General features: G+C 37.5%; 1 protein-coding gene across 9 annotated transcripts in view; it reads right to left on the bottom strand.

Annotated features, from left to right (window-relative positions):
• Positions 1-24346, bottom strand: part of GPHN (gephyrin) — a 254833-nt gene that overhangs the window by 11049 nt on the left and 219438 nt on the right. For 6 of the 9 annotated variants that reach the window (XM_065754106.1, XM_065754055.1, XM_065754064.1 and 3 more), the window contains 5 exons: positions 24225-24280; positions 18787-18906; positions 14857-14915; positions 14495-14648; positions 13275-13396 (listed from right to left, as the gene is read on the bottom strand). In XM_065754106.1, the coding sequence (XP_065610178.1) occupies positions 13275-13396; positions 14495-14648; positions 14857-14915; positions 18787-18906; positions 24225-24280 (511 nt within the window). Of the gene's footprint in view, positions 1-5602; positions 5675-13274; positions 13397-14494; positions 14649-14856; positions 14916-18786; positions 18907-24224; positions 24281-24346 lie in introns of all 9 variants that reach the window. The other 3 variants (XM_065754037.1, XM_065754047.1, XM_065754089.1) reach the window with 1 other exon arrangement.

The raw sequence follows: 24346 nt of genomic DNA, 5'->3' as shown, positions 1-24346 counted from the left end.
CAACAGAGTGACCACCATTAGCTATGCACATTTGCCAGCAATGAACAAGAGCCTGTGTGCTGCTCTCATAAAAATTGGCATGGCCATCCAGAATGCAGCTTGTCTAACTGTGCTTACATCTACTGTTTCGTCTCCATAAAATGTTCAGCAAGAATCAGTGAATGTCAATGGGTGCCATATTTTTTCAGAATGAAGGAATTCAATGCAACATCTTTGCCTCATCCACACACTTCCTTGTCAGACACCATTTGGTCAGACTGCCCCTCTGCTGCCATCTGTTTCACAGCAACAAAATGTAACAGAATATCGGTGGGAAGTTTCAACCTCTACTGCCATACGACCAAAATATGCCTCTGACATAGTGGGTCAACATCATAAAATAGAAGGCATTACTTTCACAGCAGCCCTCATACACAAATTTTTGAAGCTGAAGACAAAGATGTACAGAAAGAGCCCTTGTATTATTAAGTATATCATAATACTCTCCACTGATTGTGTTAGTTGATAAACAGATCTTTTATCACCCCAATTTCCTGCTCTTTTTATTCAGTTTTATTTAACAGAATGAATAGTACAATCTGGAAATTACTTGGAGGGTATCTGTTATAGTGGCAATAGCATGTGTAGAATCTGGTAAGTATATACATGACATTACAGTTGACATGCCATTTGTTTTAATTAATTTGAAGAGAGCTTCTGGAGGCTAGTAGTGTACCAGAATAGAAACACCTTCCATGTTCATGACAAATTCTGATTATCAGAGCTGGTTTGTGGAAAACTGTTAACACAGCACTTGGTTACTGAGCTGTCACTGAACTGAAAAGATACATGAGAGCTTAAGAGCTTGTACAAGACAATGATACAAGCCTCATTAAAAAAGATATCAACCACATACAAGATTTCCTTCCTTTCTATCAGAAAATAACTACAGTACAGTCAGGACCAAAGAATTCTGTTTTAAGTGCCATTCTGAAGTACCCTAAATTACAGTATAATTTTCTCCTTCATATAAAATCAGTGCTGTTAATTCATTTCTGTTTCTCTTTCAAATAAAATCAATGCTGTTAACTCATTTCTGTTGATCCCGTTGTTGTACTTTACTGTCATTAATTATCAATCTGTCAACCTCTTCTTGTGGTACAACCCTTAACAACAGCAGTTTGAGATAAGTGCAATTAAACTGTTCAGTTTTATCATTTAATTTAGAAAACAAATTAACAAGAAATTGTGAGCTGCATCACCTACCACCCTGCTGTAAATGTACGAACCCTGCAAAACTGAACCATGGCATTTAGTTAGGACTAATCAAGCTACTGTGACAGTGGCTATAGTTTGCTGCTGATTTGCAGGATCATTTCCACAAGTTCTTGCCACGGTAATCTCATTCTTTCAAAACAACCTTATAATCTAACAGTCATTTCCAGTACTTGTACTTTGCCACAGACAGCTATTGCTGTTGGATGATTAATAGAAATACTTTTGATAGTCATACTCTTATGTGCATCAACCCAGACTTTTATAAATCCTTTTGGAAAAGTCTACTTTGCTAAATCCGTGCATGCAAACTATCACAGTTACCACCTTAAAACATGGTGCTTTCTAAATACATTGAGTGGACATGCAAAAAGATATGGATGCACCATTATGCACCATGATGCATGCAGAAGTGTTTATTGTGATTACTAAGGCAGAGCTTTTTTTTTTTTCTTTCATACTGTTTTACTTCATTTGAAAGTATCTCATACATTTTGATTATGTGCTGAAATAAACACCTTTAAACATGACTCCTCACAGATGCAGATGATCTGGAGATTTCTGCACACACAGTGAAAGCAGAAGTGCTACACCAGTCATGCTGAAGACCAAAGCAGATCGGCTGCTTCTCTACAGCAGTTGACCACAAACTTCAAAAGTCCATGTGCCATCTGGAAGTACCAGAGTTTAGCATATTTAGGTCATGTCCGTATGAAATAGTGGCTTGTGTTAGTTTTGCATCTCTTGAGGTCTCTCTTCTGTTAAACAGATCTCTCAGAAGACAAAATTATTTAACAATGATACAAGATCTGCTAGAAATTCTTGTGTGCAGAGATCCCCATAAAGTTTCTGCTTCCATATCAGAAAAAAAAAGGAAAAACACCTCCAAAACAACAAAAAGCCAAGAGTACTTGTTGTACTCAGAGATCTCATCAAGCTCAGTGTAATTTCTGTTTGAGGAAACACAGGATATAGATGTGATCCTTTATGATTAACTCATTTTTCTTCTTGTGCTCATTCTCTTGAGGTGACAGATTTCAAAATGAACAGATGGATGCAGCTGGGCATAAAGACAGAATCTGTTACCCACTTCTCACCTCATGGCTGAGAATATTTTGCATACCAGTAATTTGCAGGATGCAGAACAGCGAATACATATCATATTAGGTTTAGCCAGCTAAAGCCAACTTCTGTAGAGTATATTTTGAATGTCACAGGAATTTTGTGTTTTGACTAGTATGGCTTTCCAAAGTAGAAGCTGATCTATCTTAGATGATGTATGTAAGAACATATGGGAACTGTTCTTGAACTGTATTTGTTTCGAAATTTTCTACTTTATTCCATCATATTCTCATAACATTTCTTCCTTCTCCCTTCTGTGGTATTTCTCTGGAACCCTTTGGAAAGATACGAAGTGTTCTTCCTAAGAATATAGGCCAGGTTGTTAGGAAAGCTGGAGTCATTACCATAGTGTTTGGCTTGTTTAACATTGACTGTGAAAGTTTTACTATCTGACAGCAACATATAAGAACCCTTTTTTACTTTTTACTGTTCCTCTAATTGATGCTGCTGTAAATAAGAACACTATTTCCCAGAATTATCTTTTTCATGTTTACATTTATGAACTCAAAAAGACTTTGATTAGAAGAGTTCAACTATTTTAATGAAGTTAACTGTAAGATCTATCTAATGCCTTAATGCATCTGTTTGACAACATTTACTCCATTGCTTTTGTGGACTGTTTCAGAAGGCTCCCAGTCATATATATGACAGAATGACAAAAGACTAGAGATGTTAGAACTTGGAACGGGGATGTAACAGGAAAATGTCCCATACTGTAGGAGCCAGGTGCTTATGTGCTCTGGAGCACATTTGTACATGAAAGCATTACAATCACTGATGGCTGGATCTGTGTCACATTCATCTGCTGCTCATGTGTATTCATCTGTGAACTCTCGTGAACTACGGTGATATTTTTCATTGAGACTGAATGAAAAGGAACAAATTTTTGTCAGTAAGTGCTGGTCTTCAGGTGCTGCCGACCTAACCAGTGAGCACTTTGCTGCTGCTGCTGTTAGAATGCTGTCTTGGAGTAAACTGAAATGTTAAAGGATTCCATTTTTTAGGGCAACTGGTTCTGGATATCCATTTCCCCAGTGTCAGAAGACAAAAGCATGATGCTTAGGTGTTCATAGCAGTACCAGTATTCACTCCAAGTCCAGACTAGACTGTTAAGAAAGAGTCTGAGAACTTCTGGCTTCTATTAATCGATGAATTATCCCCGGCTATTTTAATAGCTGAGGATAATGACCTTACAGATTCAATTCCAATACTTACCAGAAATTCACTAGTTTTTCTGGGAAGTTGAATGGAATTTCCATACTAAAGATAATAACTTCTATTTTATCTTCTTTCTTAGCCTATATGGATTCACTGACAAGTTCTTACTTTTGCAGTGGAAAATATTCAGCAATTGTAGTCAGGTAGAAATAATGTGACTGGAGATTACACCACACAATACAGTAATCAATGCCAAAGACATTGCTCATCAGTAGATATGACTGTAGATATTCTCAGGTGAATCTGAAGAGTAAATAAGGTTTTGCTATTACTTCTCTCTCAGAGCAGTCATGAAATATGTGAGTTGACTTATGCGGACGTATGACACATGGTGTCGTGGCATAGTTATCATGGAACTTCTTACCTTATTCAATTTTAAGTAAGAGTACAAGAGCTAAATTCATTCTCACTGTAAATTAGTGTAATTGCCCTTGAACTACAGTAGGCATGACTCTATTTCTATAGGTTGCAATGCAGTCCTTAAGGGCAGTGCCTCAAAATAAAGGTTTTCTATGAAAACTCTGCCTTTTACAGAATCATAACTTAGTCATGTGGAAAAATGTCTGTCTTTAAGAGAAAAATGACCCAGAATCCACAGGCCGGGGACAATATAAAAGGGCCTTCTAAAAGTTTTCCTTGTTGTCAGCTGTGTCTTAAAACAAGTACTTTTTTTTAAGAAATGCCATATGAAGTATGACAGTTATTTTTGTACACTAAAACATACAAATTCTAAAAGATGAGTAAAATACAGCTTATTAGAACTAAGTGGGAAGAAGGAACAGAAGAAAGACATCTTGTTTGACAGCTGTTAATCAACAGAAGAAACTACAGCTTCATTTCTATCAGTAACACTTGGCTATATTCTTTCAAGCACAGAGATGTTTTTCTTGTAAGTGAATGCCCTCAGTGTTTTCTCCTGCTTCAGAAGCAGGAGCATTTTTTCATTACTCCTGCTACAAGTAGCAGGGCTTTACTCTATGGGCTCTTTTTTTCTTGGTATTTGGACCACTTCTGATAAAGGCAGACATGTTCTACACATTAAATTGTTTTAAAGCTACAGGTGCTTGTAAGCTAATTGCAGTTAAGTTTTTGGGAAATGCAGAATACAGCAAAAGATGCTAGTGAGCTGTTCTCTATAGTCAGTTTAATGAGGAAGCTCTAGACCTATGACAGTATGGTTTCAGCACAACCAACCACTAAGTCTATGACAGATTGATTCAGTAATGAGTACGGAAACTTGTTTTTACAGTATGTAAAGTAAATGCTAAGATATAATTTAATCCTGCGCACTTTTCTTATAAAAACAGGATAATTAACCTCAGTGAGAATCCTCTCATGCCCAAAATTTTCAGTTATTAGCCTTCAATAGGCTTTTAATTTTTAATTCCTACGTGAATCAAGCCATAGAAACTATTTTATTGTTAATGGAGAAAATTGCAGATGGTTTACTCTCCCTTTGGCTTATCAATGACAGGAGATAAAATGCTGTAAATTAGTGGGTATTATTAAGCCAGCCCCTTAATAAGACCTAGTTTATTACTGTACTTGTACTCTGGAAAAGCAAGTACAGTGAACTGCTTAAAAATTTCTCAGACATTCCAGTTAGACTGTTCTAGAGTTGATCAGCATGGTAATGGAAAAATAAGCATGCAGAAAAATAAGTAATGAAGAGTCATAACAGTGTCTTCTCCAGAGATGTACTCCACTATACGTGCAAGCAGTTTTATTCCTAGTTTGCTCTGTTTGAAGGATAAAGGTATCTCCTTCTACTGATGAGTAATGTAAACATTCTTGCTATTATCAGAAATTTAATTCTATCAGCATTGTGGAGTCATGGACGCACTGGTGCATAAGCATTTAACGGACGGAATAAAATACCACTTGCTCCTCTATGGCAACCATTGGTAAAATCCGTGCTCAAAGCTCTGCACTGACAGACACCTAGTTGAGCCTGCCTGTGAGCATGCATGTGCCTCCACATCCCAAGTGTTTTAAAAATGGTGCTCACCAATCTGGTAGGCCTGTCTCCGCAGTGTTCTGGAAGCTCTGTGTCCCTTCTTCTTTAAAAACATCTGGCTTCCTGAGGGTAAAGGAAGCAGAAGGGGTATAATAAAGAGCCTGGGAAGGTGTGAGGCTCCTGGGGTGAAAGTAATGCTCTCTGCCCAGCTGTGTCCCCCTTGGTAGCTCTGAATACTCAAAACAATCTTGGGAAATGCTTCATCCCCGTGAGACCAGCCAACACAAAGGGTTATAAGGGAACACAGTTCTGTGATAGTTTGGACAGGCTTCTCGCGAGGATGAAGAGTAAAGATATGGAAAAGTTTCAGTCAGCTGGGTATGCCAACACTGTAGTTTATCTTTCCTTGCAGAAGCTATGGAGAAACTTCTTTACTCTTGACTTCCAGGGGAACAAAAAATAAAAATGAAGCATTAAAGAGGCTGACATTTAGGAAGGACCATAGATAATGGGAGAATATTTTACTCATACCTACTTAAAATGGAAAATAGGGTAAAGAAAATTTGGGGCAAATAGACTCTATAGCACTTCCTGATATATTAAATTACAATGCAGAGAGCTTTCTGGCTTCCTATTCCGGAAAATGGCCTCAGGGCATATTAAATGTCACTTTCTTGACTACAAGGGACAAAGGGCTGTATTTATTCTATTTTTACATTTTCATGGTCAGTAGGGATGCCACTTCATTAATGAGAAGCTCCATACCCAGCTACTCTACTCATGCAGAATTAGAAAAAAAAGTATCCCAAACTGAAAAACTTACAGAACTTTTAAAAAATACAGTTAGGACTACATTTAAAACAATTACTGTTTTGCTATGAATTTCTATGCTTATGGAGTCAGCATTTCCTTTTACATATACCTCTTCCAGGTCAGTTTCACTGGGAAGAAATCATTTTTAGATACCTGAAATACATGTTCTATACTCCATGGATAACAGACAAGTACTTTTTTATTCAGTAAAGGACTTTGTTATTTCTCTAATTGTCTCAAAATATTAGACAATTACATGTAAAATGTAAAAAAAAAAAGAAAGAAAAACCCAACAAAAAAAAAAAAAAAAAAGAAGACGTGACAATTTATGTATGTCAGTATTTAAAAAATGAAAATAAAATGTTCAGGGTTGAAGTGGACTCAATGATGAACAGTCACTGTGCAGCTCCTGAGCCCTTTCTTTTTATCAGATTGGAGACTTAACAACTTTCCCCAGACCCTATCCTGGGCTCAGCTGATCTGGCACATAGCAGCTGCAGTCTATCATTTCAAAAATAACTTCTGTGCACACAAAGATCCTGTCTGACGGACGGATGTAAGGACAAGACTGGGCCAGTATGACTGTATTATGTTATACTGTCAAGGATAAAGACTGACATTATTAACGTGGAATCTGAAATTCTCTTTATCACCTTTGTAAGACCCTGCCCAGTTTCTTCTCACAGGTCATCACAGAAAGGTTCTGACAGATCAGATGCTTATTAAAGTTGTTTGTCAGTCATGGAAAAATATTATGAGCATTCAGGTTATAAGTTTAGATGTCAGTCTCCTTCTGACAGATTTCCTACAATAGCCATTTTCTGAAATGGCTTTAGTCCCACATTTGTTCATCCATTCACTGTCAGAGAACAAAGCCAGTCCTTCATTCTTGGTATAGGGTCACTGTGTCTCAAGAAGTGACATACAAAAGACTTTCATAGGCAATCCCAGCTTTTGCTTTGATCATCATTATGGAAAGCAGTTTTGAACGTCAAGAAATTTTTCTGGCAAGCTGTGAAATCTTAATAATACTCAGGTTCTCACAGTGATCTTCTTCTACAAGAAGGTCAGCTGACACATTTGATGTGCCCAAGTGACACAGTGAATTACAACTCGTTTTATTTTTCTCCAACAAATACAGTTCCAAGCTCTTTCAATTTCAAATATAAGACTTCCACTGTATTTTGACCTATTTATCTATTTGCTGTCAGTGTCATGTTCTGCTATTGGCTTTTGACTCTAGAAAAGCTAATACAGAAAGAAGCCCAGGACAATTAGAAGAATGACACACAGTTTTGCATTAGCCTGGCCCTCGTCACCTCTACAGTGCAAACTCTACTTTGCATCCCACTATGTGGTTTCCGACCAGTAAGGAAGATTCTCTGGGCTGACAGTGCCCACTTTATGAAGTTCTTTCTTCATTTATGGTTTGGCTCAGATGCTTCTTTGTGCTTCCAGGTTTCAAGATGTGAATTAGATGAGATTACCTGTTACATGTGACAAAGCATCTGAGGTTTGCCTTACTGACTATTGAGATTTGTGACAGATATTAAGTGTTTATGCTTGAAAAAGAGAATAGTCTTTTGACAGATGAGAGAGTGGACCTCGCTCTCTGAAATACCTTCAAACCACTAGTCAGCATCCATAGATTCATTAGGCTATGACCACACTTCATAACACCATCATTTGAGCACATGTAGAACTCAAGTCAGTTCAGCAAAAAAAAAAAAACAACAAACAAACCTACAATACTTGACTTGCTTTATTACCTCTAGCAGACCTTTCCTTGCAGTTCTTTGTAAAATCAAATTAAGAATTATAATACATTAATATTTATATTTTGGTTCATAGTGTATTTGACTGTACCCAAGATGGACATTAAACTGGTGCAGAGAAGAGGCTAGGATACCATGCCTGAATTAATTCTGCCTACAACTCATATTCTAATTCATTTAATGATATATGACATGCCAATATTGCATGCACAATTTTAGAGCAGTTTCTTCTCCCCCTACTCCAGATGTTTCATCTGAATTATAATGCTGGTAATTACATGCAACCCACACAACTCCAAAAGACAGATACAAAATCTGAGCAGACGCAAGCAGACTATATTCTTGAATATGTCAGGTCTTAGGTTCCCTTCCAAAACATGAAGACAGTCTTTCAGACTATATTTTGGACTATCACATAGTAATATCAGAACAAGAACGGTGACTTTTAAGAGTTCACCTGTCACTGAGAAGCTCTGTGTCAACCAATATATCACAAAAGAGAGGTATATAAATGAAAAAAACATCAGCAGACGAACTCTCATGTGCCAATTTATCACACAACAAAGAAAAAACACTGCTGATTTTGTAATTGTTCTGATCAGTTTCTAAACCAACTGAGCAGACAAATTAACAATTTTCCTAAATTTCTCTCCCGAAAAAAGAAGAGTTTCTTCCTATCTCCATTGTGCAATCACAAGCTCATAAAGCAAAATGTGGCTGGAAGCAGCCAGTGTTATTAATGTGTCTCTGAGGAAAGATGATAAGCAAATTCAAAGACAGAAGAGAATGCAGATAAGGGAAAAATGAACTCAAACAAAGGTAAAAACATGCAAGGAAACTGAATTCATTACAAATGTCATCAAAATTATTTGGCACATTTAGTAAAATGAGTCTCACATTGAAAGAAAGCTGTCAAAATGGAAGATGGCTTTCTAAACTAGTGGCCCACTCTATAGCAGGTTTTGCTGGGGCTAAACATCATAGTTTTAAATAAACAGTGGACACAAAGACCACGAATGAAAGCAGCAGACACAAAAACATGCTGATCTTTGGGTTAGTAAAGCTCTACAGCTCAGAACTGAGAACTCCTCTTGTTTTTATCAACGGTTTCAAAAGAACCAAATAATTTCAGAGACTATAAGCAAAGGAAATGGAATTAGAAGCCTTTTTTTTAACCTGGTCTTGCTACATGAGACAACAGACAAAAGTACATTGGAGCGTCGGTCTTAACTGGTTAGCTGATCAGTAACTTCTCTAATTTTTAGCAAGTTATTCTGTGATTCAGACAAAGATGCAAGGCATACCAGTAAAAACAACATCAGAAGGGTTCTCCCTTCTTTGACTTTACATGTATTTTTTGTGTTTAGAGTAGTTCTGTGGGAATATCTTCCATTTTAACCTCAGAGATATATGTTCTTCAGACTGCTTGATCTTCATGTGGTGAGACCACAGACAGAGAAAATGGCTTTTAGACAGCTTCAGCTATATAACATAGCATTAGCTATGTTACATATAAACCTCTTTTCCAGGTTTGTTCTTTTCTCCTACTGCTTGCATTTAGGGTTTTAACTACAGACTTCATCTATGTATTTTGGACTAGTGTTTTTCATTTTAAATATCCAGTCCTATATACAATTTATGAGAATGGAAACAATGACCATCTCAGAAACTGTTAAAATGGTTAACAGTTCAAACAAACTGGTTTCAGTTGAAAATACAAATATGGAAGTGAGACTGAGTGGCCAGTTTGAAACATAACAACAAACAATTAAGATGCAAAGACATTTTTAAATTGAACCTAACCTACTCTGCAGCCACCTGTGGAGGTTCCATACTCCTCCATCTTTTCACATTCCCTGCTGGAGTGTGTTTATGTGTATCACGTTCTTGGGTTTTGAAGCAGCTGTCACTGTGTTCACACATCAGCTGGATGTGCTGTTTTCTTAAATAAATACCTCTGAGCGATTCATATGCTGAAATGACATATAGGAATACTTACCTCTAACTTTATCTTTGCAAATACTACCCTAAAACAATTCTCATGCTTAAGTACTGACTTCTTACATGTGACTGACAGAATTTACAACCTTGTTAGAAAATTGACCCATTATGGCAACAATAATACTCAACTATGCTTCCTATTCACAGTTCTCTCAAGCTTCAGTCAGTGCTTATGATGTACAGAAAGTGCTGCTCCCTGTAAAATGTAAAAATTTTCTCAATGTAAAATGTATAAGCAAAAAGAAGTAGAAAGGAGCTAAAAAGATAAGCCCCAACAAGGAAATATGAGAAAGGGGGAAATACATAACAGTGAGGTCTTTGAAGAAGGTATTACAAGTTTTTAATTTTTCCTTCTGGAAAGCATAGTTTGTAGTGTTTTACTACATCCGTTCTGTAGGTATAGCATGCATAGAGTCTTCCTCTTTTTCACTCTCTATTTACATATGTAAATATATACAAAATAAACTGCACATATACATGAGCACATACAAACACATATAATCTATGGTTTAACTCCAGTAAACCATTAAACAGATGCTAAAGGCTTGTTCATCTTTTCCACAGACATGCTTACCAAAAAATCAAAATTGTTTCCTTCACAAGATCTCTTTGGCAAGTCTCTTGCATTTGTTCATGTGCTAAGGTACACCATCAAAGCAGTTGTGTTAGTCAGAATGATATATCCACATGGACAACACTCTCTCAGTAACTTCACTATCTAATGAGATAACATTATACTGGTTATCAGATTTACTCATGTAATCAGATTTTCCATTTAACTGCAGATTCATTTTGATGTAAATATATGATCTGGGTATGTTGGTGTGAGAAAGAAAGGCAAAAGACTTGTAAGGTCCTTATACCAGGTGGTGAGGACTCTTCACTAAGTCAACAGTAACAAATTCTTCTTTCAAAACTTACTACATATTACAAAATCAATCTAGAATTGGAGGCTCACTGCTTCTATTCTCTGAACTAAAAGTAACTACCTCTGCAGAAATAACCCCCGAAGCACGAAACTGAAAGCTTAAAAATAATCTCTTATTACCTTTCATAGAATGGCCTGGGTTGAAAAGGACCTCAAAGATCATCTAGTTTCAAACCCTTTGCCATGTGCAGGGTCACCAACCACTACAGCAGGCTGCCCAGAGCCACATCCAGCCTTGCCTTGAACGTCTTCAGGGATGGGGCATCTACAATCTCTCTGGGCAACATGTTCCTGTACATAACCACCTCCAAGTGAAGAACTTGCTCTTAACATCTAACCTAAATCTTCCATCTTAATTAAATATAATTCCCCTTTGTCCTATTACTATCAGCCCATGTAAACCCATGTTGTTCCCCCTCCTGTTTATATGCTCCCTTCAAACTCTGGAAGGCCTGGACACAGTACTCCAGATGGGGCCTCCTCCCTCTCCCTGCTGGCCACCCTTTTTTAGTGCAGCCCAGGATATAGTTGGCATTTTGGGCTGCAAGTGTACACTGCTGGCTCACGTCTACCTTCTCAGCTACCAGGACATGTAAAAGGGGTTACAACATGTATGTAGAAAATTCTAGGAAAGTAAAAAAAAACATACTTGGCTCTTATATCACTAGAACAGTTTATACTTAATTTTGAAAGCTCTCAGTAATATGTTCACACAGATTCTCTGCCCATGAATCTCCAGCTCCATGAGCTAGGAAGTTATTGAAAAACTTCTTGAAGGTGACTAAGAAAAAGGATGCAGTTTTGCGTGATGATCCTAAGTTAGATGTCTCATCTGATGGTATTGACTTTCCAGCAAATTTGGTTTAGATACTGAAAGACCTCTCTATCAGCTCTCCTTGGAGCCTTCTCTTCTCCAGGCTGAACAGCCCCAGCTTTCTCAACCTTCCCTTCTAGGAGAGGTGTTCCATCCCTTGGATCTGATTCTGTGGCTTTCCTCTGGATGCATTCTAACAGGTCTGTGTCCCTCCTGTATTCCACATCTGGACACAATACCCCAGATGAGGTCTCATTAGCACAGAGTACAGGAGCAGGATGACCTCCCTCAGCCTGCTGTATATATATCTGGGGTATTGTGTCCAGATGTGGTCTCATTAGCACAGAGTACAGGAGCAGGATGACCTCCCTCAGCCTGCTGTACTTCCTGTTAAGCTAATGATGTGCATTAGGAAAGATTGGTTTTGAAAAAAGCTGTTCCCTAGCAGTAACTTTGTCTCCCTGCTTGGGAATTATGTCATCTGTCAAGGTGAGATGTGGGTGCTGACATTCAATATTTTTTTTCTGATCTGGCCTTACTTTTAACCATACACAAGGAATACCCTATTTCTGCAAGTGGAGATGAACTTGAGCAACTCCCAGCTCTGCTGGTTTGGGTGTGATAGCACAAATGAGAAACAAGAAAGCCAGTTCAAAGCCTTTGAGGATCAACAAATTGAGGAAATAGGTTATGGAGAGACACTCAAGCCATGGATGACAGTAACTGCACAGTCTTGGAAAGAACAGAAGACTGAACACTTCAATCACTTACTCTACAATTGTCAACAGGAGATATGACTTTACTACCAGTGAGAAACAAGGTGCAATCACTGTCAGATGAACAGAAAAGCTCATCACAGGGTACTCTCTATGGCAATCAAAACAAAGAGACCAGTAGAAGGGGAAAAAGAAAAGCAACTCTTCAAATACTTTGACATACGCCTGGAAATGTTCAGGAATAAACTAGAAACTTGTCTTTGACAAAAAAAAAATCTTTACATTAATTTTGGCCTGGAAAATAAACATTGAGAGGAATTTTCCTTCTCCCTTCACTGGGTCAGAAAAAAAGTATAGTTCCTTTAGAAATGTCTCCACAGATGTGGGTTTTCATATGTACTAAATACAGTGCTTGCAGCAATAAATTCAATTTGCAGCTGTAATAGATATTTCAACAAACAGAAGGCAAAATAAGACAAATGACATTCAACAAAAATTTTATCAAATTATTATTCTTAATATTATTACTTAATGAAAAGGGTAAAATGCCTCCTCCAAGATATGCACTGATATTTAAAATGAGTGACAGTTTCTCTGGTATATTTTTTCTTCACAGATGCTGTCAAGTAAATGGCATGAATATGAAATTACATCCTTACTAACACATTGTACTTACTTATCTCCCACAATTCCCAAGTTGATTGTTGGATAGCCATGTTCTTGGATTGTAGCTAGGAGAGTTGAGCGGTTACTGTCTCGAATCTTTCCTGGCAAAAGATCATCTTCAGGATTCAGTAGCTATAAAACCAGGAATACTATTAGTCAATCTCCTTGGAACATTATTTCTTTAAATGGATAAGAATTTTCTTCAGATTGGATAGGACGTTGTCAGACAGATACCTAATCATAAAATATGTCCAAAAAGTGATTTAGTGAATTTAAAGTAATAAGATATGTAATGTCCTTATAAAGTCTAATTCTCCATTTTGCTTGGGCAGTTTCTATCCGTCCATGTCTGCAAAGCCTGCTATCCCCTTATGGTTACTTATCTTCTAATCTCGAATGTTATATATCAAAACAAACCTTGAAGTGCCCAAATTATTCCTTGTACTTAAATGGTTTTACAGGAACCTCAGTGATGCTGTTATCCAGATTTAGAAGTATTAAAAGAAAATTTGAACTTCATCTTCTACTTTACAATGAAGATGTAATTCAAATCGCATTGGAAAAATAGACAGAAACTACAGCTTTGTTCTTATACTGAGACAATATAATATTGACAGTACATGAATAATAAGAATGTATCAGCACTAATGTTAGATAATAAGGTAGAGAATAAACTTAAGTGGATAATGGTTATGTTTTGATGCCTTGGCTAGAAGAGATTGTCTGAACTCCATCATGAACTACAAATAATGAAAATATTAAGATACAATACTGCAGAAGGGCATTTACCAGTATCACTCAATTTTCAGAGACGAGTTACCCGCTATTTACACAACAGCTACAGGGCACTGCTGCTCAAAAGAAATTGCTGTTACACTCACGACTGGAAGTATAAATTACAGCCCTGAGTACCCCACAGGTTCTGGTTGGCAAGAAGAAAGTAGCTGGCACAAGGCTGGACGCATGACCAAAATTTTGGCAAATACAGTGTGTGAGATTTGTGAGAGAGCAAGAACCTATGATCCTGTGGGGAAGGAAACACAACAGGCTGATTATGAGTTGATCACTCACAAAAATACCTCATGTTGGCACGAGCTGAGTTGTGTCAGCATGAGCTACAATAGCTCAAAAAGCCAGTCTACTTGGGGATAGGGTGAAAGTCATTATCCAAAACACTATTCCTCTTCTGCTGAAGGTAAGAATTATTCAGACCTTGATGTTTTTTCTTACCTCATTCCCTGTTGACATGACTGCAACCACTGGAAACTTGTTAACTTCTACTTCAGTTACTCCAACAGTGGCTAAGAGACCAATCTCAGATGGACCCATGTGAGTTCCTTTAGCCAGCACACATTCACCTCTTTTAATGTCATGTCCTATAGGTCTGAAAATAATACGAAAAACAGAATGAGACTGAAAGCATCTTTCCTCAATTGGTCTGACTTCAGGTGAAAAGTGTTCAAGGATGTTCGTTAGTCAGGTTGTCAAAATGTCAGTAGTATTTAAGGCTAAACAATGACTGTAAAAATCACCACCGGCTGTTCTATTCCTTACAGTTATTTTACTGTGTATGAAACAGGCTGTTTACAGACCTGATATCTTGGCCTGGTCGAGCTTGCACCAGGATTCGAACTTCTAACTCTTCAGTGCCCTATAAAAACAAGGAGATCATGTAAGGTCACAGCTGGGTTATTCAAACAAGATTAATCAGTTTTGATATCTCAGATTTCTAGGCAGCTCACAGTACTCACTGCATGGAGACCTTATGATTTCATAAGTGTCACTGTTTTCCTTATTTGCGCAACAATAGGTGTTAAACTAAAGAAGTTTATAAAAAGTCCATTTTCGATGAGCTCAACAGGGAAACACCAGCACTGAATGCTTAGTTTTACCTGCTTTTCTTTTATGACCTGTGTCTACCAAGTGGTCTCTTTCTCCTCTCAGCCAACATTATATCAAAGACAGCATTTCTAAAAGAGCACATCTGACAAAGTGCCACTCCACAAAAAGGTACGGAGGTGATACAAGCTCTGTTTCAAGATCTTCATGTAGATCTTTGCAGTGGGAACTTCTATTCGAGAGCTTTGTACTTATCAGAAAGAGGCCTATTCATCATGTTTATTTACTGTGAACAGGACAGTGTCCGGAAAAGTCTGATGCCCACTTTAATATTTCTGTTTACTTCTTCAGATTTTCAATGGTTTTGTGTTTCATTCAGTGTCAATAAATGGTATGTGACCTATACTGTTAATAGTTTACTTATAAACCTGTAAATGTTTTTAATGATAAATACACTCAAATTTGAGACTGCCAGCATCTCAGTAGCACTGAGTCTACAAGTATTTAAGCAGGCATAGTTTGTATTTTTACATTATGATGCAGTATTTCATACTTAAAGTTCCTCAGATTTATAAATCAGACACTAGTGCTATGATGGAAACAAGGTGAGCCATTGCTATTTGGAGTACTTTTTATTGAAGGGAAGACACTTGAATTTGCTTTCTTTTCTTAAAAGTAATACAGACCGCATTTTCTGAGTTCAACGCAAATCCCTCAGTGCTTTAAAGAAAAGGCCCAAAGTTATGGGTAACATGCTGTTACAAACTATGTTCTGTACGTATATTGTGAAAATAGGTAAATTTAAACCCCTGAAAACCAGGAAATGAAGAACAATACTGAAAAATTCTGAGAAGTTCTTATTTCTTACTTCACCATACTATAGCTAAGATACACTGTCAACACAAATTCTGTTTTTTTAATACCTGACCCTCCTGCTTGAGAGAAGAGACTGTTTTTGGCTGCTAGCGTCCAAAATGGCTGTGCTACAGCCCAAGCCACTCTTCTACATCTCCCTTATCTCTGTCTGAAGCTGTAAAAGTCCATTTAGGCATGTGATGAGCATCTGCAAGAAAAGTTAGTCTAATAATTATTATATTTTCTGTGACACTCTGAGGATGATTGGTCAGATATGAATTTTCCATATCTTTGATAATATTTTAAAAATAGCTAGGCAGTTTCTAGGGAATCAAGACAAGTGCCACTGATACATTTGAGTAATAGAAAAAGTCCTCCTTAGGGTCCCTGGATTACTGGCAATAAGGGAAAAAAATGCTTTTGAGAAATTTTGCAATCCCAGGTTTGGAAAGCATTGTGGCAAGTATGACTGTAGACAGTTGGGTGATGTGCAGAGATTGTTATTTATGGAACTGATGAACATCTCAGAATGCTTTACAAATACATGATAATCCATGGTTGCTAGAAGTAAGGCTTAGACAAAGATATGACATTATGCTGAAAATATCTCACATTTCATGTGAATTGGGCAGTATTGCTCTTGCTGTATATTAATATATTTTGAACTAGGTCTAAATGGTTTACTGTGATAGTTGTTAACAGACAGCATACTGATGTTCAGTCTCAGTGCAGGATCTCTTGTTTCACTGATCATTTTAACCTCCTTTTTTTCAAGGAGGCGACATAAAAACTCAAAGAAAAAGGGATTTTTAAATGCTCTTGGCAAGGACTGATTTCTCAGTGACCATGCATCTGGTAAGCCAATGAGAATTCTCCCTGCTGAATAGATGTTATTCCTTTCAGGTCTGTGACTTCAACAGCCATTTGGGGAATCCCTGCTATGGTGTTTAAGTACTACTATCACAACTAGAGGTCAAAGAGCCACTTTTAAAAGTACTCTGCCTTTTCAGAAGAACATTTTTGAGATGTTAGAAATTTCAGTTCAGTTAAATCCCAGCCTTGAAGAATTTCTTGACAGTAAAAAGAAAAACATTCTTGAAATATGTAGCCAGCCAGGCATAAAAAAAGGAGATGAAAATAACATGTTAACTAAACTGTACTACTTACAGGATTAGCAGAGTAGGAGATTCAAGGAAAAGAAAAAAATGAAGAATTCTACCTCACACTCAAAGGTGGGAAAAGAACAGTGAAGTTGGCTGACCATTTGCTGTGAAATACAGGGTTTATGCACACAGTCATATAATCTATTCCAGCAGAGAACATGCACTTGAAGAGTGGAATTTAGGATGACAGTCATCCAAGGAGAAAGTAGGAAATAACATGTTATCACGTTATAATCTTGTCATGATAAGGTGGGCAACGGCCACACAGAACTTGTTCAGTAAAGGAAATGGAATTATTAGCATGTGGTAATACAATACAGTTTACAGATCTACATCTGGAAACTCACAGCAGGTCTGACTCAAGAAATTCTGTGTTAGGAAGAAGGCCAGACTAGACAGCTTGCAGACTTCATCAGATGTAAAAATCTTTGTATTTACAGTAAGTAGGCATGAAATAAAGTCTTGAGAATATCTTTCAGTTTTTGCTGTCTTCCTCAGCTGTAAATGCTCAAATTCATGTGCTTACATGCCAGCTCCATCTGCAATGCTAGCAGGAAGCTATGCTGAAGTGAAGCAGCTTGTCAGAACAGCAGCAGAGCAAAGGCTGATATGCGCAGAGAACCACGCACACATTTCATTCCAAAACTGAACTTGGAATTTGTGTAAAGAAGAGATATCTGCTTGCTGGTAAAACTGTCAGATGATGGCAAACATGACAACAGTGTCCTGAAATCACAGCTGGCTAAGTGAAGGTAATGTCTCAGAAAGAGTTCTGTGAACACATGGAAAGAGAGAACAATATTTAGGTAGTCTAAGGCAAACTGGGATAGAGCTGTCTACAGACATTGCCTGTACTCCATCAATAAAAGGCATTTTGCTTTAAGACAACTATGTGTACACAATTAGTGCTATAGTACTGTGACATCAGAGGTGGACATTGGCAGTATGGCAGTAGCTGGTGAGGGGTCTGGAGCAGAGGCCTTATGAGGAGTGGTTGAGGGAACTGGGATTATTTAGTCTGGAGAAGAAGAGGATCAGGGGAGACTTAAAACTACCTGAAGGAGGTTGTGGTGAGATGAGGTTTGTCCACTTCTCCCATGTAATTAGTGATAGGACTACATAAAATGGCCTCAAGTTGCACCGGGGGAGATTCAGGATGGACATTAGGAAATAGTACTTCTCCAAAAAGAGTGGTCAGATGCTGGAACTGGCTGCCCAGGGAGGTGGTGGAGTCACTGACCCTGGAGGTGCTGAAGGATTGTTTAGATGTTGTACTAAGGGACATGGTTTACTGGGAAATATTGGTGGTACATTGATGGTTGGATTGGATGATCTTGGAGGTCTTTTCCAACCTTGGTGATTCTATGATTCTAAGATTCTATGGATCTCTGAGAGGCATTTGCCTTTCATTCAGTCATGTTTAGCACTAGCAACTTTGGCACTGGCAGATAACAACCACGAAGAAAAATCAAGGTCAGGACAGACAGGTCTGTGGCAGTGCTACTATCATTTAAAAAGGCAGAATTGCTACTAGGAACTGATGTGAAACTCCTTGAACTTCTACGATCAACAGATCCACAGGACTATTTTCATATTTACTGGATTGCATCATGAGCGACATGCTGCTGCACCCAAAAGCAAAATGAGTTTTAACTTATGACTCACATCATCTGATTCCCTGATGAGTTCTGTATCTTCCACTTGCACCACTGCATCAGCACCACAAGGGATTGGAGCACCGGTTGTAACTCGCATTACCTGACCTGGCATCACAGTTTGAGTTGGCTGAAAAACAAAATAAAACGATTTAGTTTCGAACACAAAAATCTTAAATGATATGAAAATTATGAAGGTGATCTGAAAGAATAAAACTCTTTGATATGGCACGAATCTCATTATACTGCTAGTGATATTGACAGGAGCAAACTCCAACATGTTTGAAAACCATTAGAAACTGGCTTTTAAGTCACATATCAGGTAGCTTCAGTTTTTCCTTACAGATAGATTCCTATCACAAGAATAACTTTCAGATAAAGCAATATGCAGATATTCTGATTGGCTCAGAAGTGTTACATTTAGATGGGAGACCTTTAGAAAGTTACATGAGCAAAAAGCTACTACATCTCTTTAGATAGTTATTTTACTTCTGGAAAATATTCTGGTCCTTAGTATTTAATTTCTTTTATACTTTTTTATGTGTTGTGTGACTGGAAGCTGTTGTTATTTTGACATACAAGAAGGTAGGATACAATAAGACAAGATCCAGGAAACTACAGACCTGTTGGCCTAACCTCAGTCCCCAGAAAAACTATGGAGATTGTCCTGGGTGAGAGGAAATGGAGAGGAAGGCAACAATTTTTCCTCCCCACTACTCAGTGACAGAACATGAGTGAAGAGCACAGAGCTGCACCAGGGAATGTTCAGGCTGGATAGCAGGGAAAACTTTACTGTAAGAGTGTTCAGACACTGGAACAGACTTCCTAGAGACATGGTTGATGTCTCAAACCTGTCAGTATTCAAGGGGCATTTGGATGATGTCCTTTATAACATGCTGTAGCTTTCAGTTAGACCTGAAAAGATCAAGCAGCTGGACTAGATGGTCATTGTAGGTCCCTTCCTAAATCTGTATGTTTTCTGATATAACCTGCTGCTTGATTTTTAAGCAGCTTTCCTCATAATGAGAGGCAGTTCCATATTACTTCACATAGACTATCTATTTTTGCAAAGGTCGCTTTAGCAAAGACTAAAATATATAATGCTCTATGATTACGTAAAGACACAGCACATCAAAGTTTCAGCAGAAGAATATAAAGAATACAAAAATACCAGAACAATAGGATAAAGCAAGTGATGTGGTTTTAATAACATTTCACACCAGGGAGCCTATTTTAATACAAACGTTCAAAGTCCAGAGTAAAACTGTAATTTGCCCACAAGCATATGAGAAATAAATAAGGAAAACAAAAATTTTTGTGATAAAGCTCAACTAGAGAAGCTGTATAAGAACTGAGATTTTATTGCTGGAATGTAACGCTTGCTCCACACAGTGCCTCAGTAAGGCCAACTTATTTGGGCTTTAGTGTGGTTAGTGTACATGATGCACACAGCTGTGATCATTCCAACACATTCTGTGCATGTCACATTTATAATTCCTGTACAGATCGACTCTGTATTCTAAACACAACACTGGAGTGCATCCAGGCTTTCTCAGATTGAGTGTGATTAGCACATATTTGATAGCTACCCATAGACTTCTAAGTAGTAATGCCCAAGCACTATTATTTCCTCATGCATAGCAGTAATATGTGACTCTATGACTTTTGACAGGAAGCTTCAAATGTGCATAGCTGTGTTTGCCTTGTCCATCATTCTACTCCGTTTCAGCACAGCAGTAATGTCTGAAATGTGAATATTCCTTTGGAATGTGTGTATTTCAAAGGCTGCTGTATTTTGTTCTTTGGCACAAAGGCACCAGGAAAAGGTTGTAAATGGCTTGTACCTAATTTATGACTGTAATGCTCTATATATCCCAAGGAACCACTGTGCTTGGATTTGACTGAATACTGGCCTTTTTCTAAGTGTAAAGAAAATCTAACATCCTTTGAGTAGAACATAAAGTGCTAAGATAAACTGAAAAAAGAGTTCACAGTTGCAACATGCCATGGTTTATGTGCTTTCTGGACAAGGCTGATGTTATCTTAGAGTTGGTATCTAACATAAATGAGGTTAAAAAAAATACTTTTTTTTTTTTAATTTTTCCATATAGAATTCTCATCACAGATTTTGAAAAGAGCTACTGATGAATAGCTGAGATGCAATTATTTACACTGAATATCCTTAAGTCTAAGTGTCCTGTACGGTGTGGTGATTTGATTTTTAAGAAAACAAATGTTGCAAAAAGCAAAGCTTATGCCTTGGGAGCGTGGGAGCACTTTTGCATATACTTGCAGATACATTACAGATAAGTAATATTGTTTTGAACTTACTAAATAATCAATCTTTCAGCAGCAAATTTTAAAGGAGAAGTGTTTTGAATTAAAAATTCACCCATTTAAAATACAGTTTTTCAGCCTGAAGAACAAATAAAATGCACGCATGAGACTCTGACAGAAAATAGTGCTTGTGGTGATAAAATGCACAGTAAAATCCAAAAGCCTGGATATTTATTACCATATGAAGCAGTTAATTTTTTGAGGTGTAATGATGTAAAGTGTTTAAACAAATTTATGATATGGTAACATTTGTTTTTATAATCAGTTGTGTTCCTCCTATATTTCATTTCCTTTTTGTCCTTTGGGAATTTGATCAGGTGAAATTTATAAGGAAAAGACAGGAGAAAAGACAGGGTCGTTTTCCCCTTTTGTGCTAGACACTGTAAAGAAATTATTACTTCTCAGAAAGCATATTAATGCACAACAATCTCACAGAAGCTCTTTTAAAGGTCATTGAGATTCTCACACTTACCTGCAATAGGGCAGTACAGGATTCTACCCTTCACCTTCATCGCTGATAATGCATTTTATGTTTTATCACTGACTAAAACCAGAAACAATCTGTCAAGCATAGCCTCATCTCAGGCATTTTCTCTTGCACAATATTACATCTCTCCTGCAAGATTTACAATGACCCATGCTCCTTTCTGTAAAAAGGGTCAAGTTAATGGAAAGGTGAAAAATGTCTGTTTCCATCCAACCATTATGGTTAGTCACAGCTCCTCTTAAAAACATCTTCGGTCTTCCAGGAAATTTTAATCCCCATCTATTCAACTCTATAGGAAGAAAATCATTGCTCCCTGTGGTCCAGTTTTTCACAGTCTGTGCTGATGGCTCTTGCCTAGTGCTCTCAAATGTGCCCTAACCTCTCCAAAGCATGGTTGTGTCTGAAAGTTTCCTTCAATGCTAAATAAAAAATGTCTGTTAATATAAGCATGACCATCTGGAAATGGAATTGAGAAAAAAATAATATACAATTCACAGATTGGTACAGGAACGTCCAGCTTGGCTATAAGGACACTGTAGTTTTCAGCCCCATTTTCTTCCTCTCTAAGTAGCATTTACATAACCTTTTTCTCCCTACAGGATGAGACAAATCTAAACCTATTTTGATCTCCCTGCTGTGAATCACTCAGTTAATTGGTCTGTAACATGAAAAGCACTATGTTGCTGCTGAGAGTGACTGAAGGGTGAAATAAGACTGAGGAGACTTCCATGGCTATAAATCGTTTCTTGGGAAGGAGATGAACATGAAGATGTGTTGGCCCAAGAGAAAACCTCTGACCAATTATTCAGAGGTCAACAGCCTCGTTTTTCTTACTTGCCGCTGGGATTTCCAGAACTGTTCTCTCTCTGCATGCCCTCCACTCCGATTAATCTGGTAGGACAGACTGTCCCTGTAGATACATATTTGTGAGGTACTGAATTTTGTAGGAGGGAAACAATCTTCCATTTGCACTTCCATCCTTTCTACAAACCTGCTGAACTGGTTAGGACATCAAAACCCCTCAGACCTGTGGGCAGTTCTCAGCCCACACAGCTTCACCAGTACTCTAGTAAGCACTACTGTCCTCTAATGATTTTTAACTATCAAAATAAGAATACTGATGACAGGTAAATGATGATATAAATGATAACACAGAAGATGATTGCTCTGCTGGTTTTGATGTTTTATAATGAAAAGGTTGTAGACATAGTTGACAAGTCCCTGTATTTTAGACTAACGTTTGAAAATATAGACAGAAAGACTAAAAATTCAAGGCAGATATAAAATACTGGAATCACTAATCTACATATTACTACTATTTTAAGTAATCTTACATATTTTGTATAGAGATTCATTAATTCAAGTTCATGTGAGTATTATTGAGATAATGCTTATGCCACTAAAGTAAAATTCATGAGGAGGGATGGGAGATGAAGCATCTGTCTATCACGCACATTATTATTTCTACCATGATTAGCAAAGTCAAATGTTGCATTTGTTATGCATACACAGGCAGTTCAACTCCATTAAAAAAAGGTACAATCCTGCAACAAGTAATGCCTCTAAGACCTGAAACAACTGTTTGAAATGCAACTATTTTACACGAGACTTAGCAGTTTTAGAAAAAAAACTTGAGGTTTAGCAGTTTTACAGGTCACAGTGTAAAATCCTCATCAAAGCTTGTCCTTCGTTTGCCTCCTGCTTACTCCATTTATCCATCATTTCACATACATTAGATTTTGAACAGAATTATAAGCTGGGACCTGAAACAGCTGGAGAAACATTTTAAATTAACCCATGCTCTCTTGAACAGAAGGTAGCAGATATAATTAAATGGACAATAATAAAAGTGGTAGAAAATGACTTGTTCTTTTTTCTATCAATCATCTTAGTATTAGTGTAGAAATTTTACCAAATGTACTCTTGAGTTTGGCAGAGAATCAAAGTCTCTACTTATGAATATTTATATGACACAGCAGGTCACGAACGGGTACTACTCCTACTTTCTCTTAAACTCAATCCATTTTTCTGCTAAAGAGCACAAGGACTCTTTAAACAAACAGAAAAGGAACAACACTGCAAGCTATGCTGCTGGGCTTCCCTGTGAGGCAAATCAAGCTTCCGATGCTTCAGATTGTTACTTTTCTTAAAAGGCTTCCTACAAAATTCTAAATACTATTCTGCTTGCCAGAATTAGTGTGAAATATGCAAGCATTTCATGGAAACAGTTTCTGGGCTGATGTCCATTTCACAATCTGTCAGCAAGAAAGGGTTAAATCTTGCTTCTCTCTGGTTAGGAACTGCAATACCACAAGAAACCTTATGTCCTCTAACCTTGTTCTAGGGCAGAACATTATTGTATGTGCTCCTATAAGACATGTCAGCACAATGCTCTGAAGTATTTTCGGATATCCTTGTTAGCTCCTTATGTAACCGTACTACCTCACTGTTTGAAATCATGTCCCAAGGCACACAGCAGGAGGATTTACAGCTGTGTCCTACTTCCCACCACCTCCAAGAATACTGAGTTTTGAAGCCCTAGAGAGGCTTGTAAAAATACAAAGCAATACCTTACAAGAGAAAAATACACTAAAAAGAAAAATGGGAAAAGAAATTGTACTCACCTGCTCTCCAGCCTGGGATTCCCCTATGATGAATCGATCCCCTGGGCCATCAGCAGCTGTTAAGATGGACAATACAAATGGTAAAGGTTGAACCAAAACAAATGACAGTATTAGAAATTAAG

This window comes from Cyrtonyx montezumae, unplaced genomic scaffold (genome assembly GCF_038088225.1).
Source record: "Cyrtonyx montezumae isolate F1298 unplaced genomic scaffold, pur_monq_1.0 scaffold_10, whole genome shotgun sequence".
Lineage (NCBI taxonomy): Eukaryota > Metazoa > Chordata > Aves > Galliformes > Odontophoridae > Cyrtonyx > Cyrtonyx montezumae.
This window is presented reverse-complemented; position numbering and strand designations above follow the sequence as displayed.